Source organism: Carassius auratus, chromosome 1, assembly GCF_003368295.1.
Source record: "Carassius auratus strain Wakin chromosome 1, ASM336829v1, whole genome shotgun sequence".
Classification (NCBI taxonomy): Eukaryota; Metazoa; Chordata; class Actinopteri; order Cypriniformes; family Cyprinidae; genus Carassius; species Carassius auratus.
In genome coordinates, this window is record NC_039243.1 from 211124 (window position 1) to 231352 (window position 20229).

The window sequence follows — 20229 nt, forward strand, 5'->3', positions numbered from 1 at the left end:
TGTTTCTGTGCGAAACGAAACAAGTGGAATGTAGCACTGATCCTGCTTTGGCTTTGGATCCATTTTCTTTGGGAGAGAAAAATAAAGTGCCAATATTGCTTATAAAATGGAAGCTACTCTTTGGGTATATTGAACCAAAACTAATTCACACTCGTAGTCGTGCACCTGTTCTGTTAATAACACTTATATCATTAGACATAATTAAATGAGATGTAGCTCCAGCTGACGTCTTCAATGAATGCATAGTGCAGCCTTGGCACCACTTAGTAAAAGACATAAAATGTGCGCGATTCCATAAAAACAGCAGATGGCACTATGATTAGATGAGACTCTGCCATTTTCAGTAGCCTATATGACCGTGCTGATGTTGGGGTTTTAATGAGAAAGTGCATTGAATTTTCCATAACTAATCACGGTTTAGACATGTTGTTTTTTTTGTTTTTTGTTTTTTTTTTGAGAGAGAGAGAGAGAAAGAGAGAGAGAGAGAGAGAGAGAGAGAGAGAGAGTTTATTCCTTATTAATGTAATGCTTCGACAATACTGTGCAAATCATGCCAAAAAAGCTCATTTGAATTTGAGAGAGAGAGAAATCATACACAGACCAAGCCCCAGAGTTAGTTTATTCTTTAAACATTCTATTACAAGATCCCTTATTGATGAATACTAATAATACAAAAAAACTTTTGCTTTGCAAATATTATGTGAAATTGTAATCTGTCTAGACAACACGCGCACACACACACACACACAAAATGTTTATGGAAAATAAATAACTCCAGAACAAAGAGAAGTGTTTCCTTTGTGATGGTTTGAGGTGTCATCATTTCTCATTTTCATACTGTTCAGTGGCGACATGCATACAATGCATGAAAAGTACATCATAGCAAAATAGTGACTAAACAGCAATACTGTACATCACTACAGTAACAAGCTTTGACCAATTTCTCATTCCATAGCAGTGGAATAAGCACTGCTTGGGAATGTTTTCTATTCATAAACAAACATAGCTAAGATATAAAATATTAGCCACTGTGCCCCAGCTGTCTGAGAAACCTGTTACAGTGAGTTTCTCAACAGAATTACTTCACAGCATTGGCAGCCAAGAAGTGTAGTGTAATTCATCAAGAAAGAAGGTGCAATGATCAAATATTAGATGCACTGTCACATTCATATTTACACATGATTATAGCATAATAATAGCTCAGGTGATCAAAAGTGGTGAAATATTTTGTGATCTTACTCACTTGGAGGTACTCAGAAATGTATATGGCCAAATTTAAATTTTTGTTTAAATTCTAATGTGCCTGGGCAGCAGGGAATCTGTCAATCAATTATTGTGCTAATAGGTTAAACTTCACTGGTTTTGTGTGGCTTTAAAAGAGAACAACTGTCAGAATAATGTTTGTGGTGAGATTTAAAAAGAAAAAGTCTGGACTGACAACTTGTGATCAGATCAACTGAGACAGTTGTTCATACCTAGAGCAAACAGGGCCATAATCAAAGCCAAACAGTTTATTACACTACCAACCTAACTGACAAAGACCGTTTTTGTGCCCAAAGTTGAAACTCTGTTGTGTCTGGTTCTGCCATTGCAGCTGCTGAGCTTGGCTGTTTTCATATTTCAGGAGGTTTTTACGTTTTCATCGTTCTGATTTGATCTGTTAAAGGGAGGGGAAACAGAAGAAGGATTTAACTCATTATACATTTAGACTTAAAAAAAAACAAAAAAAAAAAAAACGGACCAAACTAAAACAATGGGTAGAGGAGAACAGACAGCTGTGAACTTCATTGTTACTGACTTCCTCAAATGCACCTCTAACAACAAAGGAGGAGGGGGGGCTGAAATAGTTTTGCATCAGTTTGGGCTGTATCCCATCTTTGAGATACCATCGAAAGATTATTTGCTTTTGAATTTCTTCTATAAGGCCAAAGTGAAGTGGTGCAAGAATAAATACAGCCCAAAAGGGATTTCTAACATTAAAGTTATATTTAGCTGTACAATTAACCAAAGATCACACACATGTAGGAAGTTAAGCTTCGGTACTTACTGTGGAATTTGTTCTAGGAGTGAAATAATACAAGAATATAAGAGGCATTTGAACACTATTTATATAGTATATGATCTTTTTGTGTGATATCTTAAAAAGCATTTCAGTTAATCTCTGTAGAAAATAATAATTCAAAGACAAACAGGAAATTAGACGCACAAAACAAGGAATAGGTGTATTTACCTTGCAGCCAGTCTACACCCTCCTGAAGACCTTCTCCTTTCACTGCATCACTTGCACTGTAATTTATTTAATATATGCATTTAATATGTATACTGCATGTGTATATCATATGTACAATAATGTTCAAACATTTAGGGTCAGTATGATTTCTTTTTTAAATGTTACGCAGGGACAGATTAAGTTGATCAAAAGTGGCAGTATAGCTTCATATACATTGTAACAAGGTTTTATTTCAAATACAATTTTAACTTCCTATTCATCAAACAATCCACAGAAAAGTATTACTGTTTCCACAAAAAAAAAATAAGCAACAACTTTGAAAACAAAGTGCACTGCTAATAATAAGACACGTTTCTTGAGCATCAAATTAGCTTATTCTATTCTATTTTTTTTTTTTTTTTTTTTTTTAAGGATCATGCGACACTGAAGACTGGAGTAATGCATTTCACCAATAAATTATATTTTATTACTACAGAAAATAACTCATTTTAATAAAAAAGTTAACCATATTACTGTTTTTACTGTAGTTTTGAATATACATACTGTCCAAAAAACAGTGATCATGATCAATCTGTATAAAATAAATCAAGATTTGGAGAGGAAAACCCCTTAAACAAATACACACACCCCCTCTTTTTTCAGACATGGCAGGTTTACCCTGAGGAGATATTTTCAAATTGGTCACAGATATACTTTAGGATTGTGATATTGCCATCAAAATTGAACATGTCTCATGCAACCTTTGTAAAAACCAAAGAGCAAATTACCACCTCTGGCTCGCTCAGGGTTCCTCTGAGAAATCTAATTCCGTCCAGACAGGAATGCTTGTCACTGCTGTATGTAATACTTTTCCTCATTTATTATGACATTTGTTGAATACTGTAACTAAAGCTAAATCTGTTGCCTGCTGCAATAGCTTGATGATTTATGTACTACTTCTGACATGGCATCCAAAGTACAAAGTACAATACATTCAAAGGACTGTACAGTATGTTCAAATTTTGGTTGCCAAAAATTCCATGAAACTTGTGAACTGTGAAAATTATGTGATCTAGGATATTTCACGTATGCCAATGTAAAGATTGTACATCTGTCCCTCACAGCCTTGTTTTCATCAGTGTTCAATTCAGAACCTGACTGAGGTCTACAGGCTCTCTGACTCCCCATCAATAATAATTTCCATGATCCCAATCTCACCCAAATCAGTATATGACATTTCAAATGTGCAATTAATAACTGTTACTCAAACACGGTATAGAAATCAGAATAGACCTTTACATATTTTTTCATTAAGCAAATTATTTAAATGAAAGCAGACCACAATCTAACGAAAAATAATTTTTTTCTTACCAGATATGCCATGGTTTGTCCTTAATATTTTCCAGACACAAGAGCTGGGAGACCTTTACTGCCGACAATGCATCCCTGAGGTCCATCTTGTTAGCGAAAAAGAGTATAGGTATCCTTCTGTGCTTAATATCTAAGCATGCCCAGAAAAACAAACATATATGAATATTAGGGTGCTTTTAAAGGACTAGTTCACCCTAGTTCACTAGTGAAAATGCACTCCTCCTCAAGCCAACCAAAATGCAGATGATTTTGTTTCTTACAAACATGCTATTTTTTTGCTTCACAACACGTAAAGTGATGAAATGCAGTCATGGATTATGTCAGGGAAAGGAACAGGATCCAACTGCGGTTGAATGAATGACACGTTTTATTAATAAACTCAGAGGACTTAATCCACAGGAGCACGAGACAGGCAGCACTCTGCATGAGCAGCCAGCTTGATGATTCCTATGACGACAGCCGCACAGCAGCGGGGAACAGAGTTGGAGGCAATGCACAGGTAAGTAGAGACAGCCGCCTGATAGATGTGGGTTACTGAGTAACGAGAGGCACGGTAGGGGAAAAACAAAAACAAAAACAGATCGACTAGACAGAGGGAAAGATACAAAAACGGAGTCAGCAAACTATGACAAGCAACAAGAAGCTTACTTAAGCAACGCTTACGGACTGACACAAGATAATCAGAGCAAGACAGGGTGCAGGTGAGGGAGAAAATGTTAACAGGGATAACAAGAAGGGCGGGGAAAACATAGCGAGAATAATGAAACACCTGGCGAGCCACCAAAACCCAAATCATGTGCTCCAGGACAGAAAAAGCCTTAGCCCCCACTGAGATCATGACAGTACCCCCTCCCCCAGGAACGCCACTAGGCGACCTAAGGGGGGGGATTACCCCGTTTACGGCAGAAGTCGTCGATCAGCGACCGATCCAGAATATCCCGAGCCGGAACCCAACTCCTCTCCTCCGGACCATAACCCTCCCAGTCCACCAGGTATTGAAAACCCCTGCCACAACGACGAACATCTAGTAATCTCCGAACAGAATAGGCAGGAGAACCATCCACTAGACGAGGGGGGGGGGGGGTGCAGGGGTTGAACTGTTGGTATTAAGGTGGGCCCTAAACACTGGTTTAACCCTGGATACATGGAAAACAGAGTGAACCCGACCAAGAGAGGAGGGCAACTTGAGCCGTATCGCAGCCGGATTAAGGACCTTGGGGATCTGGTATGGGCCAATGAACCTGGGTGCCAACTTGCAAGAGGCAGCCCTGAGAGGCAGGTCCCTGGTAGACAGCCATACCTTCTGACCACAGACATAACGGGGCACTGGAATCCGGTGGCGATCAACCGCTGCCTTGGTTCGTCTAGAGGCCTGGACCAGGGCCTTCCTAGCCTTCCTCCAGATGCGACGACATCATCGAACAAAGGCTAGGGCAGACGGAACTGCAGCATCGGGTTCCTGAGAGGGAAATAAGGGAGGAGAGTAACCAACAGAACATTCAAAGGGTGACATACCTGTGGATGCTACTGGAAGAGTATTATGGGAATACTCAATCCAAGTGAGCTGTTGGCTCCAGGAGGCAGGGTTACGGAATGCCAGGCAGCGGAGAACTCGCTCGAGATCCTGATTGGCTCGTTCACACTGACCGTTGGTCTGAGTATGAAATCCTGATGACAGACTTGTAGAGGCCCCAATCTGTCGACAAAATTCTTGCCAAAACCGGGAGACAAACTGGGGACCCCTTTCAGAGACTACGTCCACCGGAAGGCCATGGAAACGGAAGACGTGGTCAATTACCAGTTGGGCGGTCTCCTTGGCAGAGGGGAGTTTGGGTAGGGGCACAAAATGAACCGCCTTAGAAAAGCGATCCACCACTGTGAGGATAACAGTGTAACCATTCGAGACAGGCAAGCCAGAGATGAAATCTAAGGCAATATGTGACCAGGGGCGAGAAGGAATGGGCAGGGGTTGAAGTTGGCCAATGTAGGGACGGTTAGAGACCTTGTTCTGGGCACAAACTGAACAAGCCAATACAAACTGCCTGACATCCTGGCCCATTGAGGGCCACCAAAATCGCTGACAGATGGCAGCCAGAGACCTCCTGATTCCTGGATGGCAGGTAACCTTAGATTCATGACCCCACTGAAGGACCTCAGGGCGTAACACTGCCGGCACGAACGACCGACCCGCCGGACACTCAACTGGTACTTCCACCCCTCGTCTGGCCTCCTCCACCCGCCGCTCGACGTCCCAGGAGAGAACCCCCACCACTACTCCTTCCGGGAGTATAGTCTCGGTAGGCACCTCCTCCCCCGGTCGCTCGAACTGACGGGACAGAGTGTCAGGTTTGACATTCTTAGTCCCAGGCCGGTACGAAAGGATGAAATTAAAACGGTCACTGCCAGGAGCTCACGATTACCTATGTTGTAGTTTCGTTCAGCCGGGTTAAGGCGATGGGAAAAAATATGCACAAGGGTGCACCTTCCCATCCCTACTGGAGCACTGGGACAAGACTTCGCCTACCCCAACCTCCGACGCGTCCACCTCAACAATGAATTGCCGTTCAGGGTCTGGAACAGAGAGAACAGGAGCAGAGATAAACCGGGACTTTAAATTATCAAAGGCCTCCTGAGCCTGAGTACTCCAGGTTAACGGTACCTTAGTGGAGGTGAGCGCCGTTAGGGGTGCAGCTACCTGGCCAAAATTCCTGATGAATTGCCGATAAAAGTTGGCAAATCCCAAGAAATGCTGCAGAGCCCTCCTGGAGTTGGGGACTGGCCACTTGGCGACAGCCTTGACCTTGGCCTGATCAGGCTTGATCTCCCCTGCTGAGACTATAAATCCCAGGAAGGGAACAGACTTAGCATGGAACTCGCACTTCTCCGCTTTGACATAAAGCTGGTTCTCAAGAAGCCACTGGAGGACCTGGCGCACATGCTGAGTGTGTACCTGAGGGGTTGGAGAAAAGATGAGAATGTCATCAAGGTACACGAAGACAAACCTATTAATCATGTCTCCCAACACGCTATTGACCATGCCCTGGAAGACAGCCGGAGCATTAGTAAGCCCAAACGGAAGGACCAGGTATTCATAGTGTCCCGTGGGGGTATTGAAGGCTGTCTTCCACTCATCGCCCTCACGAATATGGATGAGGTGATAGGCGTTGCGGAGGTCTAATTTAGTGAAGACCTTGGCTCCCTGCAAAAGTTCAAAGGCAGATGACATTAATGGTAAGGGGTACCTGTTCTTTATAGTTATGTCATTTAACCCTCGACAATCAATGCAAGGACGCAGAGAGCCATCCTTCTTCTTGACGAAGAAGAACCCAGCGCCGGCAGGGGAGGATGAGTGGCGGATGAGTCCGGCCTTTAAGGATTCCTGAATGTATGCGTCCATGGCCTCTCGTTCAGGACCCGACAGGGAAAAAAGGTGACCCCGGGGTGGAGAAGTGCCTGGAAGGAGATCGATGGCACAATCAAACGGCCGGTGAGGAGGCAGCGAGGTGGCTCGGGACTTGCTGAAAACCAGCCGCAGATCGAAGTACTCCGCCGGGACCCCAGTGAGGTCAGCAGGCTCTACCTGCAACACAGGAGGCACAGACACAGGAGAAGAGGCAGGACTAAGGCAACATGCATGACATGACTGACTCCATGAAACAATCTGACAGCGGGACCAATCCACATGAGGGCTGTGCTGAGCCAACCAAGGATGCTCCAGAACAAGCCTGGCATGAGGGGACCTCAGAAGGTACAGCACAACTGACTCATGGTGATTGCCCGAGACAACAAGACTTACACGAGGAGTGGTGTGGGTGATGGTGGCGACCGGCTGACCAGAAAGACCCCAGACCGTGATAGGAGAAGTAAGAGAAATGGCTGGAATGCCCCAACTCTTGGCCGTGCAGTAGTCCAGGAAACTGGCTTCAGCGCCAGAATCAATAAGTGCCTTGCAGGAGTTACCTGAGCCCTGATACTTGATGGTGGCAGAGAGCTGGGTACGTGACTGAGGGGAGATAAGAGGAGAAACGCCCACTAGGACTCCCCGGTTGACTAGTGGGCTCTGGCTTTTTAATGGGCACGACTGAACAAAATGACCTGACCCTCCACAATACAGACAGAGCCCCTTCACCAGCCTATGTTGTCTCTCTTGGGCAGACAAATGCAGTCGCCCCAACTGCATGGGTTCAGGATCTGTCTGGGGTGATTGAGGCGGTTGTTGAGTCTTGAATGGCTGGGTATCTTCTAACCCCCAAGATGGACGGGAAGTCAAGCGTCGTTGGCGTAAATGAAGACGGCTCTCGACACAATTGGCCAGGTCAATAAATCCCTCCAGGGTCTTGGGCAGCTCGCGTGTCGCTATCTTGTCCTGAATGTCAAAACTCAGCCCCTCCCGAAACATAGCCCGCAGTGCCCCCGCATTCCAACCAGAAGAGGCCGCTAGAGTCTTAAACTGAATGGCGTACTCCGTAACAGAACGCCCACCTTGACGGAGCCGTGCGAGTTTTGAAGCAGCCTCATCCCCCTTCACGGAGCGATCAAACAACTTCATCATTTCACAGTGAAAGTCCTCAAAGTTCGAGCAAAAATGGGCCCTCGCGTACCAAACGGCCATTCCCCACTCGCGAGCCTTTCCCGTCAGCAGCGTGATGACATAAGCGATCTTCAAACGCTCTGTAGCGTAACGGCGCAGTTGCAGTGCGAACACCAACGCACATTGGGACAGAAAAGCCCGACATGAATTCGGATCTCCGTCATACAAGGGCGGATTATTAGTGTGCTGCTCGGGCTCGAGCAGAGCGAGAGGCTGGGAAACCGCCGAGGCGGCGGATGACAGAACACTTTGTAGTTCACGGATGCGATCACTTAATTCGGCCATCTGGGCAGTGAGTATCTCTACCTCCCGAGTGGTGGACGACAGCTGGCTGGCTTGGTGGCCGAGGAGAGCACCTTGGTGCGCGATAGCCGATCGAACGAACTCTTCACCCGCTGGATCCATTTCTGGTCAGTCCCTACTGTCAGGGAAAGGAACAGGATCCAACTGCGGTTGAATGAATGACACGTTTAATCGATAAACTCAGAGGACTTAATCCACAGGAGCACGAGACAGGCAGCACTCTGCATGAGCAGCCAGCTTGATGATTCCTATGACAACAGCCGCACAGCAGCGGGGAACAGGTGGCAGATCAGCGCTGGAAAGCCTTTGCCAGAGTTGGAGGCAATGCACAGGTAAGTAGAGACAGCTGCCTGATAGATGTGGGTTACTGAGTAACAAGAGGCACGGCAGGGGAAAAACAAAAACTGATCGACTAGACAGAGGGAAAGATACAAAAACGGAGTCAGCAAACTTTGACAAGCAACAAGCTTACTTAAGCAACAAGATTACTTAAGCAACGCTTACGGACTGACACAAGATAGCAAACACAAGGGCATGATAAAGGGAAGATAATCAGAGCAAGACAGGGTGCAGGTAAGGGAGAAAACGTTAACAGGGATAACAAGAAGGGCGGGGAAAACATAGGGAGAATAATGAAACACCTGGCGAGCCACCAAAACCCAAATCATGTGCTCCAGGACAGAAAAAGCCTCAGCCCCCCCTGAGATCATGACAGATTATTGTGATTGTAATGCTACATTTCTCCAAATCCATACTCTTAAAAAACTAATTTATCAACATCCTAGAAGGCCTGTGGGTGACTATATTTTCAGCTAGTTTTCATTTTTGGATGAATTGTTCCTTTAATTTAGATCTGAAAATGATGACTGAATCAGAGAATGAAATATGTACCAGGGTGATTCAAAAGGGTATCCAATTCTTCTTTTGCCACAACCATTCTTAGTTTATCCCCACTGTCAATGACAAATATGATGGCCTGACCCTCTCTGAAAACAAACAAGATAACATTGATAAACACAAAAAAACACAGATTGATTTCCAAGTGGCAGATGGCTCTTCATTAGCTTAGTAAAGAGAATCAGATAAGCTTGAATCAGAGAAACCTACTTGTAATAGTGCTCCCACAGATTTCTGTATCTTCCCTGCCCTGACATATCAAACACTGTGAAAGAAAGACTTCGGAGAAAACAGATATCGTGTTAGTAATATTTTGAAAATGGACAAAAAATGTTATCAACATTTTTATAGTTATGGCTTTCAAATATGCACCTTGAGGTCTTAAACTTTTCTATGTTGAAACCTATAGTTGGTACAATGTCTTGAGCATGAGCCTGCAAAGAAAAAAGGCAAGATCACAACTGTAAGCTCACATACAAAACAGAGGTCAAAGAGAACGGAATAGTCAAAAACCAAACTTGTGAAAACCATGTTATTTTACATTGAGTCTGACATACATTGGATGGCTTTAGCTGGTTGATGATGGTAGTTTTTCCACTGTTGTCCAGACCTAAACACAGCACGTTCACTTCCTTCTTCTTCAGGCCCAGCCACCCTGAAAGCTTGTCAAAAAGCCCCATTTGCCTGTTTGGATGGGACGCTTCTGGAAAGAGACCACATCAAAGACAAGCGCCATTAGATTATTTATTAGATGCATCCAGAGGCTGACTCCCACTTGGGACAACAGAAACATCGCTTTTTTTTCAGTCTCTATAAGGCACCAACTGCTGAAGGGAGCAGATCTCAGTTGTTTTAAAATACATAAAGAAATATACAAATACTAAGATCTACTTCTACTACTGTTTTTTTTTATAGATTCCAGCTAATTGTGACACAAAGTTGGTAAGATTTTTGAGTGTTTTTGAAAGAGTCTTTTATGTTCAACAAGGCTGGATTTATTCAGAAAAACAGAATATTGAAATATCATTACAACTAAAATTTACAGTTTAATCGTTTTACCATTTATTTTCAACAATACATTCCTGTGATGCAAAGCTGAATTTTCAGCAGCCATTACTCCAGTCTTCAGTGTCACATGATCCTTCAGAAGTCATTTTAATATGTTGATTTGATGCTCAAGAAACGTTTCCTATTATTATCAGTGTTGACTAGGGTTGGGTAACGAAACCTGGAACCAATATGGCACCGGTACCTATGGAACCAATATGCACCGAACCGAATCAGAACGAAGATTTCAGTGGAGATCTCCTCCCCGTCTTTCAGCGCAACACAGTGTATTTATCGATAGTTACAATATCTGTATCTGTGCAGTTCTTTGTCATAAATACAGTTTACATAAGGTCATGAGGGAGCAGTCGGTTTCTCATCTACTGTAAAGTTTTCGCTTGTCACCGCTCATCACACCACAGCTGTTTCCTCCAGCGAAAAATCAAGCCCCTTATGAACGCATACTTTAATTACACTTATTTAAATATGCTTAATCTAATTATACGTATTTTATGCATACACTACTGTGCAAAAGTCTTAGTCTTGGGCAGTCTGTTGTCAGACTGCTTGTGCATTCAACAATATCACTAGATTATTATTAAAATTAATGGCAAAATAAATGTTTGGAAAAGTAAACTGATATTTCCCACTGACATACTAAAGCAAAAGATCGAAAATAACTGGCTTAAAACCCTTTTTTGGGGTTAACAAACTAATGTGCCTAAGACTGTACTTTACAAATGACATTGTTGCTAATTTATTAAGAATGAGCATACAGACATTCACGGAACTGATTAAAGACAGTGACAGACAGCAGTCATTTTAACTAAATATCAGAGTGAGTGACAGAGATACAGTAGAAACATTATGTGTGGTTTTGTATTAAATAATGACCCAGATCATGAAATACATGTATTAGCCTTAGAGTGTGTGAATGCTATGTATTCATTTTAAATCTTTTTAAGGTTATTGTTATTATGTCTTTTAAGTTTTTATTTTTCAATTATTTATTTCTTTATTTCTTTTTATAGAAGTATTGATTCAGGCACCGTTTCGGCACCAGTACCGTTATAAAAGTATCGAAATGGCACCGTTATCGAATATCCCAATCAATACCCAACTCTAGTTTTGACAGTTGTGCTGCTTAATATTTCTGTGACAACTGTAAACAGAAAGTCTAAAAGATCACAGCATTTGTTTGAAATATATTTTTTTACATGAACAGTTACTTTAGAATAAAATGTCTTTAATGCAGTCTTGATGAACACACACACACAAACCTTTATTTTTACAGGCAAGTAATTAAGAACAGGTTCTTATTTACAATGGCGGCCTGACAAGTGGAATGACCACTCAGGGAAAGGGAAGTAGGGCTAAAATAAATACAGAACTGCTCACACCAATATTGTTATAGTAATTTATTGTTTTATGTATTATTTTATTTATAATATTTAATTATATGAATTCTAAATTAAAATATACACATATACATACACACACATATATATATATATAAAATACACATACAATCTTTTTTCTTCTCCATATACACTGATCAGGCATATCATTATAACCCCCCTTCCTAATATTGTGTTGGTTCCCCTTTTTTTGCCCAAACAGCAGTGACCCGTCGAGGCATTGATTCCACTAGACCCCTGAAGGTGTGCTGTGGTATTTGGCACAGAGATGTTCGCATTAGATCCTTTAAGTCCTGTAAGTAGTGATTTGGGACCTCAATGGATCGGACTTGTTTGATCGGCACATCCTACAGATGCTCGATTGGATTGAGATCTGGGAAATTTGTGAACCATTTTTGCTTTGTGGCAGGACACATTATCCTGCTGAATGAGGCTACTGTCACCAGGGAATACAGTTTCCATGAAAGGGTGCACACAATGGTGGTGGATGGCAGGATCCAATGTTTCCCAGGAGAACATTGCCTAAAGCATCACACTGCCTCCGAGGCTTGCCTTCTTCACATAGTACTGTACATCCTGGTGTTCCCCAGCTAAGCAATTGCCATCCACGTGATGTAAAAACAAAAAAAAGATTAATCATCAGGCCACCTTCTTCCATTGCTCCATGGTCTAGTTCTGATGCTCACGTGCTCACTGTTGGCACTTTCTGCAGTGGAAAAGGGGTCAGCATTGGGCACCCTGATTGGTCTGCGGCTATGCAGCCACATACGCAACAAACAGCGATACACTGTGTATTCTGACACCTTTCCATCAGAACCAGCATTAAATTCTTGAGCAATCTGAGCTACAGCAGCTTGTCTGTTGGCTCCTCATGTGCACCAATGACCGTGTCACCGCCTTGGACCACTTTAGACAGATACTGACCACTGCAGATCGGGAACACCCCACAAGAGCTGCATGCAGTTTTGCAGATGCTCTGACCCAGTCGTCTAGGCATCTCAATTTGGCCCTTGTCAAACTCTCTCAAATCCTTGCGTTTGCCCATTTTCCCTACTTCAAACACATCAACTCCGAGGACAAAATGTTCACTTGCTGCCTAATATATCCCACCCACTAACATGTGATGAAGATAATCAGTGTTATTATTCACTTCACCGGTCAGTGGTCATGATGCTATGCCTGATCGGTGTATAGTATTGCCCTATTGTTTTAATAATAAATTATGCTATAATTAGAAATATTTTAATATTTGATTGAGATCGGCATCGTTGGCTATCCGCAGCTGGTTTGATAAGAAAATTACCTTGCTCCCTTTTTTAATTATCAGTTTTAAGTGAATTAACTTTAGGATTAACTAGAGGCTGTAGAATTAACTAGAGGCTGTAATAGTACATGAACCTAATTATCTTGAATCTGTAAACTCGCGGTATTTATATGCCAGTATATAGGGTCTAGAGAGAGCACCCACCTGTTATATATAGGATATAGGTATATAGGAATATATGAAAAGGACATACCAGTTGCATATCTTTACATGCCATCCATCCAATAACCCAACGACAGCAAAGATAGTTGCATTAAAAAGCTCATAACCGTAAAGTTACCTCTTAAACAATGCCGAAGATCAGAAACACATAAATGTAAAAGCGTAACGGTAATCTACGAGAAGAGCCTGTAATCCTCTGAGCTCATTAGCTGGAGCTTCACATGTGCGAGTACGCGTACGCTCAAATAATCAAAACACGTCCGTTCACGCAGTCTGTTCTGTTAAACATTCATAAACGTCCAGATAAAAACACACGATTATCATTTTCTGCTAATCTAAGGTTATTGTTTACATATTCGTTGCAGGTAAGGGCTAAAGTTAGCTGGCTGGCTAACCTGCACTGACGGTCTGCTGAACATGGAAAGATATTTCTTATTTTTCTCCACCGGCTCTGTTCAGGCTGTATGATGTCTGCTCCTTGGTTAAAACGTGATTTCGAAAGCATTCATATGATTGACAGTACGGGCAGTGAAGACGGAGAGCAGTAAACACACTTAACTTACCTTGCGTCCTGAAAACCGTACTAAACTCTTCCACTCACACGATCCGTTGCTAGGAGACCGATGACGCCTTTTCACTCGACTCACAAGTTTACTCAATAGCGTCATCACATGGACAAGAGTAGTTTTGCGAAAAAAAAAAAAAAAAAAAAAAAAAAAAAAAAAATATATATATATATATATATATATATATATATATATATATATATATATATATATATATTATATATATATATATATTTTTTTTTTTTTTTTTTTTTTGTTTTACCTTTATCCAATACCAATTAAAACTCAAATTATAAAAATCGGATGGTATGAATTATTAGAACCTAAAATAAGTCATCTAATCATACACAAATTCACCAAAGTTTATTGTGTGAACTTTATTATTATTATTATTTGCCTTATTTTCCTACATCCGGTAGTGTCAGTGAAAACAGTATCTAACTGTGTGCATTTAGTATACAAAATTAAAAATTAGTATACAACAATAAAAAAATAACCTGTGGAATTATCCTTAGCAAAAGAACGAGCCTATAAGCAAATAAAAAAATGGGATCAGGAAGAATTGTAACACAGGTTAACTAAAGCAATGCTTGTTACACAACATGTTTCCATTAATGCATACTCAACATTGTTCTCTGTGTCACATTTATACACTTGGCAATCCAAAGCAAACCACATATTAGGCAGAGTATAGAATTCATTTGATAATTTTTTTTTGCATTCCCTTTCATAAAATGCATTATCGTGTCATTCTTTACACTATACTGTACTGCAGGGGTTCTCAACTCTTGCCCTCGAGGTCCACTTTCCTGCAGAGTTTAGCTTGAACCCTAATCAAACACCCATAAACAAGCTCTTCAGGATTGTTAGAATATTAGGTGGGTGAGTTTGATCAAATTAAGGAGGTAAACTCAAGGAAAGTGGACCTCAAGGGCTGGAGTTGAGAATGCCTACTCTTCTGTTTGAGCAAAACATGTGCATTAATGAGCACCGTTATATTGTTGTTGTTGTTGTTATTATTTTTATTTTAAATCAAAATATTAACTAATTATGCACCCATTCTCTGCAGAGGATCCATTTGTGAGCAAATGTTCTCCAAGTTCTCCAAATCTGTTCCCACGAATAAAAAAACGAATCTACGTCATGTGGCCTAAGGGTGAGTACATTTTCAGCAAATTATATTTTTTTGGGGTGAACTATTCCTTTAAGACACACATATGATCTAACTACTGTTACAAAAAGCCCAAGGCTTTTTATTTTACCATTTGAGTGATTTGGAAGTATTTCGACCACATAACTTTGCTGTAGCTTCTTCGTGATTTTGTGCTGTAATAATTTAGAAAGCAAAATCGCAGTCCATATAATAATTTTGTTTTGTTTTGTTTTTTGGATTGTGATGCAATAAAACACAGAAATATCTGTTATCATTTATTTTTACAAACATTCAACCTTTATCACCTTTATCTCTCTGTACTCTTTATAAATTATAAAAAATAATGTACAATTAGTTTACTATGCACAATACATAAAGACCTGATTACCCAGAGTTTTCCCTTGCCCAGCTGGAAGTAAGCACTCGCTTCTCTTGCACTTTTGATGCTTGCACATTGCAACTTGAAGTTTGTCAAGTGGTCTCAATGTCCTAGACATATGTTCAGGTACAAAGAGCCAATCGAAGGATGGGGGCCTGTATCAGCTAATGAACATGGTACTGGTATTGTGCATTTGTATGTCTGGTGGAAGTGAAAGAGATTGAAAATATGTATGTTGCCATTAAAGTTATGCGTGTATGTAGGCCTGCGGTGTTGGGAAAAATACTTGCCAACATGCAGAGTGCTATACTGTCATGTTCTCTATATGAGAACATTACCTCAGGGATTTTCCAGTGACTATATGTCAATAGTTTCATAGTCGCAAGGCAAACTGATTAAACATCAGAGGTGTCTACAGAATCTGTACACCAAAGTAGACTGAACAAATGTGTGCAGTTCTAAAATCTTGGTCTGAGTGTATTTGTTTAGGTTTGTTCAATTTGACTGTGGTGCACAGGAGTAAAAAAACGGCTTACAGTCTTCTGAAAAAGGTCAGACTTTTACCACTTTGCTGACAGCCTGAGGAAGTCAATGGTTTTGTGTGGTGTTTTTTCTTCAAAAGAGCAAGATAAAGCTCTCCACGTCCTACCTTGGCTCTTTTCTTGGTTTTCTAAAGACTGGACATATTGCTTAGAAAAAGAACTAAACAAAATGCAACCAAAAAGAAACAAAGTCACACATACATATAAATATCAGGATAAATATCAGATGTAATAAACAATGTATAATAGTCATTTAAAGCTGAAGACATTCAACAGATCCATAGTCTCTTACTGTAGAGGCTCGATGAATAAACCAGGAAAATCTCTTAAGACACATTATTTAATACATTAAAATAGCAAATACGCTATTCAAAGTTCTCAGGTTTGGAGTCCAGTCAATCACAGAACTTGCAGGATGATTGACAGATGACATCTTCAGAACAACAGAAAGGTGCCACTGTTCCGTTGTTTACTGTGGTTCCTCCGGGTAAATGGTCCAATTTTCCTGTCACACACAGTTCATCAAGACAAACAATTCACGGCATTTAGCATGTTTCTTCATGGTCTTTGCGACTGCTTTCCTATGTATGGGTTTCAACTGGATGTCTTCACTGGATTTTGATAGAAACAGAGGCCGTGGAGCACTTCTAATTGACAGACAGTCAGTCCGGACCTGAAGGGTGTGTGCGTGTGTTTTGGGGGGTCTAGCGATGCTGGGAAAAGCATTTGTTTATATAGTATGTGTATGTGTATATGTGGATTTTCATACATGGAAGCCACTCTGTTGAACGTGGAGGAACTGCAGTCGTAGTGCTTGTATGCTGCTCACTATCCTCCTCTGGTGGCCAATCAGTGATACTCCGATTCTTCTCACATCACTGTTGAGAAAACAACAGGATGAGACTTTAGAAACTGAGGCAATGAATTGACAAGGTCATGAGTATAAAGCGAATATGAATAGAATTAAAGGAAAACAGTATATGACTGCGAAAAAAACCAACAGGCTTATTATTATAATTTTTTTTAATGTGTTTATTTTTTTACGTGGCTAAAGATGAACTAGGGTGAAAGGCATATTTGATGTTATTCTCTAACCACTTGATGATAGAGAATTTGAAATATTTCTGAAAGCCTGTTTCTACCACTGAATAAAAAAATAAAATAAATAAAAACAAGGGCAAAAAACTACAGTTTATGACTTTTTATAGCACAATTCTAACTTTTTGCATGGAGAATTGTGTGATATAAACTTGCAAATCTCAGAATTGTGTAATTTTAACTCACAATTGCACGGAAAAGGTACGAATTTTGAGGAAAAAAAGTTTGAATGGCCTTTTATACAAAGGCCAGAAGCACAATAACTGAAATAATAAATAGCTAGCTGAATTTTCCTGAATTTGTTGACATGACAGTGTAAGGTTCAGATGGTCAATATAGTTTATTAGGTTGGGTATACACCTTCGACATAACCACAAAATAATCACCAATAAATATTATATGAATCATATGCTATAATAACATATGATATGTTATTATAGCATATGATTAATATTTATCTTTTATTATTCCAAGTCTGGGGTAAAAGGCCCCCAATTCATTTATATGAGTTTTAAACAAACATTTTTTTTTTATGATTTGTTTTCCTACAAAACATGTTCTATCTATGTCCAATAATAATAATAAAATAAAATAATAATAAAAACATTTTTTTTTCTTTTTACAATCATACACCATGGTAGTAGTGAACAGCACTTTTTTTTTGTTGTTGCTTAAATTAAGGTATGCCGTTTGCTCAGTTCAAATGTAAAATTTGTTTGCTTTGCTAGATGACAATAATAGCAAATTAGCATATATCGGAATAGTCTTTTAAAGCAAGCCAACTAAACTGAACTAAACCCACTAAAAAGATTGATCATGATAATTTTTGCATGCAAATCAACACATAGAACTTAAATGGAGTGTAAAAAAAGCAGTGAGCAGAACTTCATGCAGTAGTTTTGAATCAACTCACTCAATACTCATGGTGGATATGGAATCCAGGGTTGTGTACCCTGCTGCTATGAAGTTGTTCTTGTATTGACTCATTTTGAGCGAATCCAACCAGTCACCGATAGATATGAAGAGAGGGTAGTCTGGCATATCCTCAGGGGTTACTGGGAAGCTGTTTAAGAACACATTACAGTTTGGCACATGTTTCTCACAAGGCAAAAGACAACAGTTCAGTATAATAAGAGTTATCTTCAACAATTTCAGTTTCAACACTGACACTCAATTTGATTCTAGTAAGCAATTAAGTAAACAATAAAAATGTTGATTTTAAAATGTTGTTGTGATCATTCTACCTATTTACATCTTCCACCAGTGTGAGCAGGCTGCTGGGATTGCGGATCAGCTTATCCAGGAAGCTGACAACATCATTAAACTGTGGTCGGCGACTGCGTTCCTTCTGCCAGCAGAGAAGCATGAGCTGGTGCAGCGCCACGGGGCAGCCCATGGGTGCAGGGAGCCTGTAGCCCTCCTCAATAGACAGAATTACCTGCAGGAAGACACACAGAACTCTATTAAGATTCAAATTCTACAAGACCATTGTACTTTGCAAATGCAATTTAAGGATACCATCATTGGTATAAAACAATTCAGCCATTGCTAAAGAAACACTTCAGCCAATTAAAAACAGCAGACAATTAATTAATTAGAGGACAGTAAAGTTCCAGGTTATAATTTAACAGAATATGTTCTTGAATTTGAAGTAGAAGTTGATTTTCACATTGGAATTAAAGGTGCAATTCATGGAAGCTTGCTTCTGCCATGGGAATAAAGAAAATACATAATTTACATTTATATTGAATTTGATACTGCATTTTATCAACTTTTATGAGACGTAAACTCTTTCATTCTTTCTTTCTTTCTTTGCTGAAATAATATATATATATATATATATATATATATATATATATATATATACACACACACTCACAATGTCATATTTGTAATATTGCATCTGTATTTTGTTTTTTTTTTTATTTTAGAAATATATTTATTAAATGCATGTTGTTTACAATATATATTTAGACTAACAATCTGAAATACATTTTGGCCAGAGAAAAATAAAAATGCCTTATGAGACTATTGTTCATAATTTAGTAGAATTAGAATAGACCAAGTGACTCACATCTTGGTTGGACATCTCCCAGTAGGGCCGCTCTCCATATGACATCACCTCCCACATGACGATACCGTAGCTCCAAGCATCACTGGCTGAGGAAAACTTTCTGTAGGCAATAGCCTCTGGAGCTGTCCAGCGGATGGGGATTTTACCCCCCTGACGAAACAAAATCTTTTTTTTTATTATTATTATTATAATTATAATAATAAGAAGCATCATTTTGTGTTTCCTAGGCAATCAAAGCTTGTTATGGAATGATGAGTCATAATTGAGCTTTTCTTGAAATGTAAATGTATAAAATTACACACTCCGACCCTTGTATCAAAAAGTTTGATGTATTCAGACAAATTTATCTTCTTATTATAAATCTAATTACTCAACCACTCCTCTGAGTAAGCCTTTATCTCATGTTATACTGCTTAGATAAACTCAATCCCATTCAATAACACACAACGAGCAGAGTAGTGCTAAACTCCAGAGATTCAGGATCAGCTTTGGCTGTCTAAGGAGCACAGCTTTTTATGAACTCTGAACAGCCCTGAATTTAAATGAACCGATATTGAAGTGGGTGTATGTGGCTTACTGTGGTGGTGTAAGCTGCCTCAGGGTCGTCCTCCAGCACCCTGGACAGACCGAAGTCCGACACCTTACACACCAGGTTGTCATCCACTAGAATATTTCGGGCTGCCAGATCCCGGTGGACATAGCCGATGTCGGACAGGTACATCATACCTGAGGCAATGCCACGCAGCATACCAACCAGCTGGATCACGGTGAAGTGTCCGTCATGCTTCTACAAAAGAAGAGGAGGAGAGGCGAGAAGAAGATGGGAAAGAAGAGATGGAGAGGTTTATCACAATGAACAATAAAATAAAATAAAAACACCTTTAAACCAGACCAGAGAGCATCAACCAAAAAAAAATAAAAATAAAAAATCATTAAAGCTTATGATTATGTAGTAGCTGATGAACACTTTACAGTAGGTGCTATAGAGTATTTTTTATCACCTTTTATCCTTCAGTAGTTCATTTTAAATCAGATCATGACTGTATGTGTAACAAAGAATTAATGATTGAATGAATGAATAAACAAATAAACAAA

At 40.1% G+C, this 20229-nt stretch overlaps 2 protein-coding genes across 4 annotated transcripts in view; both read right to left on the reverse strand.

The window, feature by feature from the left end:
• Nucleotides 1–601: 601 nt before the first annotated feature.
• On the reverse strand, nucleotides 602–13959 carry LOC113110344 (ADP-ribosylation factor-like protein 6). 2 transcript variants are annotated; one of them, XM_026274518.1, is made up of 8 exons: nucleotides 13886–13959; nucleotides 9929–10074; nucleotides 9744–9805; nucleotides 9582–9650; nucleotides 9366–9460; nucleotides 3581–3710; nucleotides 2231–2286; nucleotides 602–1657 (listed from the first exon to the last, which is right to left on the reverse strand). In XM_026274518.1, the coding sequence occupies exons 2-8, from the start codon at nucleotides 10049–10051 to the stop codon at nucleotides 1632–1634; spliced, it is 561 nt and encodes a 186-aa protein (XP_026130303.1). In that variant the 5' UTR covers nucleotides 10052–10074; nucleotides 13886–13959; the 3' UTR covers nucleotides 602–1631. The 2 variants fall into 2 exon arrangements, with proteins under 2 accessions (XP_026130303.1, XP_026130377.1); XM_026274592.1 differs by lacking the exon at nucleotides 13886–13959 and adding an exon at nucleotides 13718–13813.
• Nucleotides 13960–15303: 1344 nt separating this feature from the next.
• The window catches only part of LOC113110470 (ephrin type-A receptor 6), a 115787-nt gene continuing 110861 nt past the window's right edge, over nucleotides 15304–20229 (reverse strand). The window contains exons 13-18 of one of the 2 annotated variants that reach the window (XM_026274706.1): nucleotides 19712–19921; nucleotides 19135–19284; nucleotides 18305–18498; nucleotides 17974–18123; nucleotides 16732–16840; nucleotides 15304–16467 (exon numbers count right to left, since the gene is read on the reverse strand). In XM_026274706.1, the coding sequence (XP_026130491.1) occupies nucleotides 16432–16467; nucleotides 16732–16840; nucleotides 17974–18123; nucleotides 18305–18498; nucleotides 19135–19284; nucleotides 19712–19921 (849 nt within the window). In that variant the 3' untranslated portion in view covers nucleotides 15304–16431. Of the gene's footprint in view, nucleotides 16468–16731; nucleotides 16841–17973; nucleotides 18124–18304; nucleotides 18499–19134; nucleotides 19300–19711; nucleotides 19922–20229 lie in introns of both variants that reach the window. The other variant, XM_026274672.1, reaches the window with a different exon arrangement.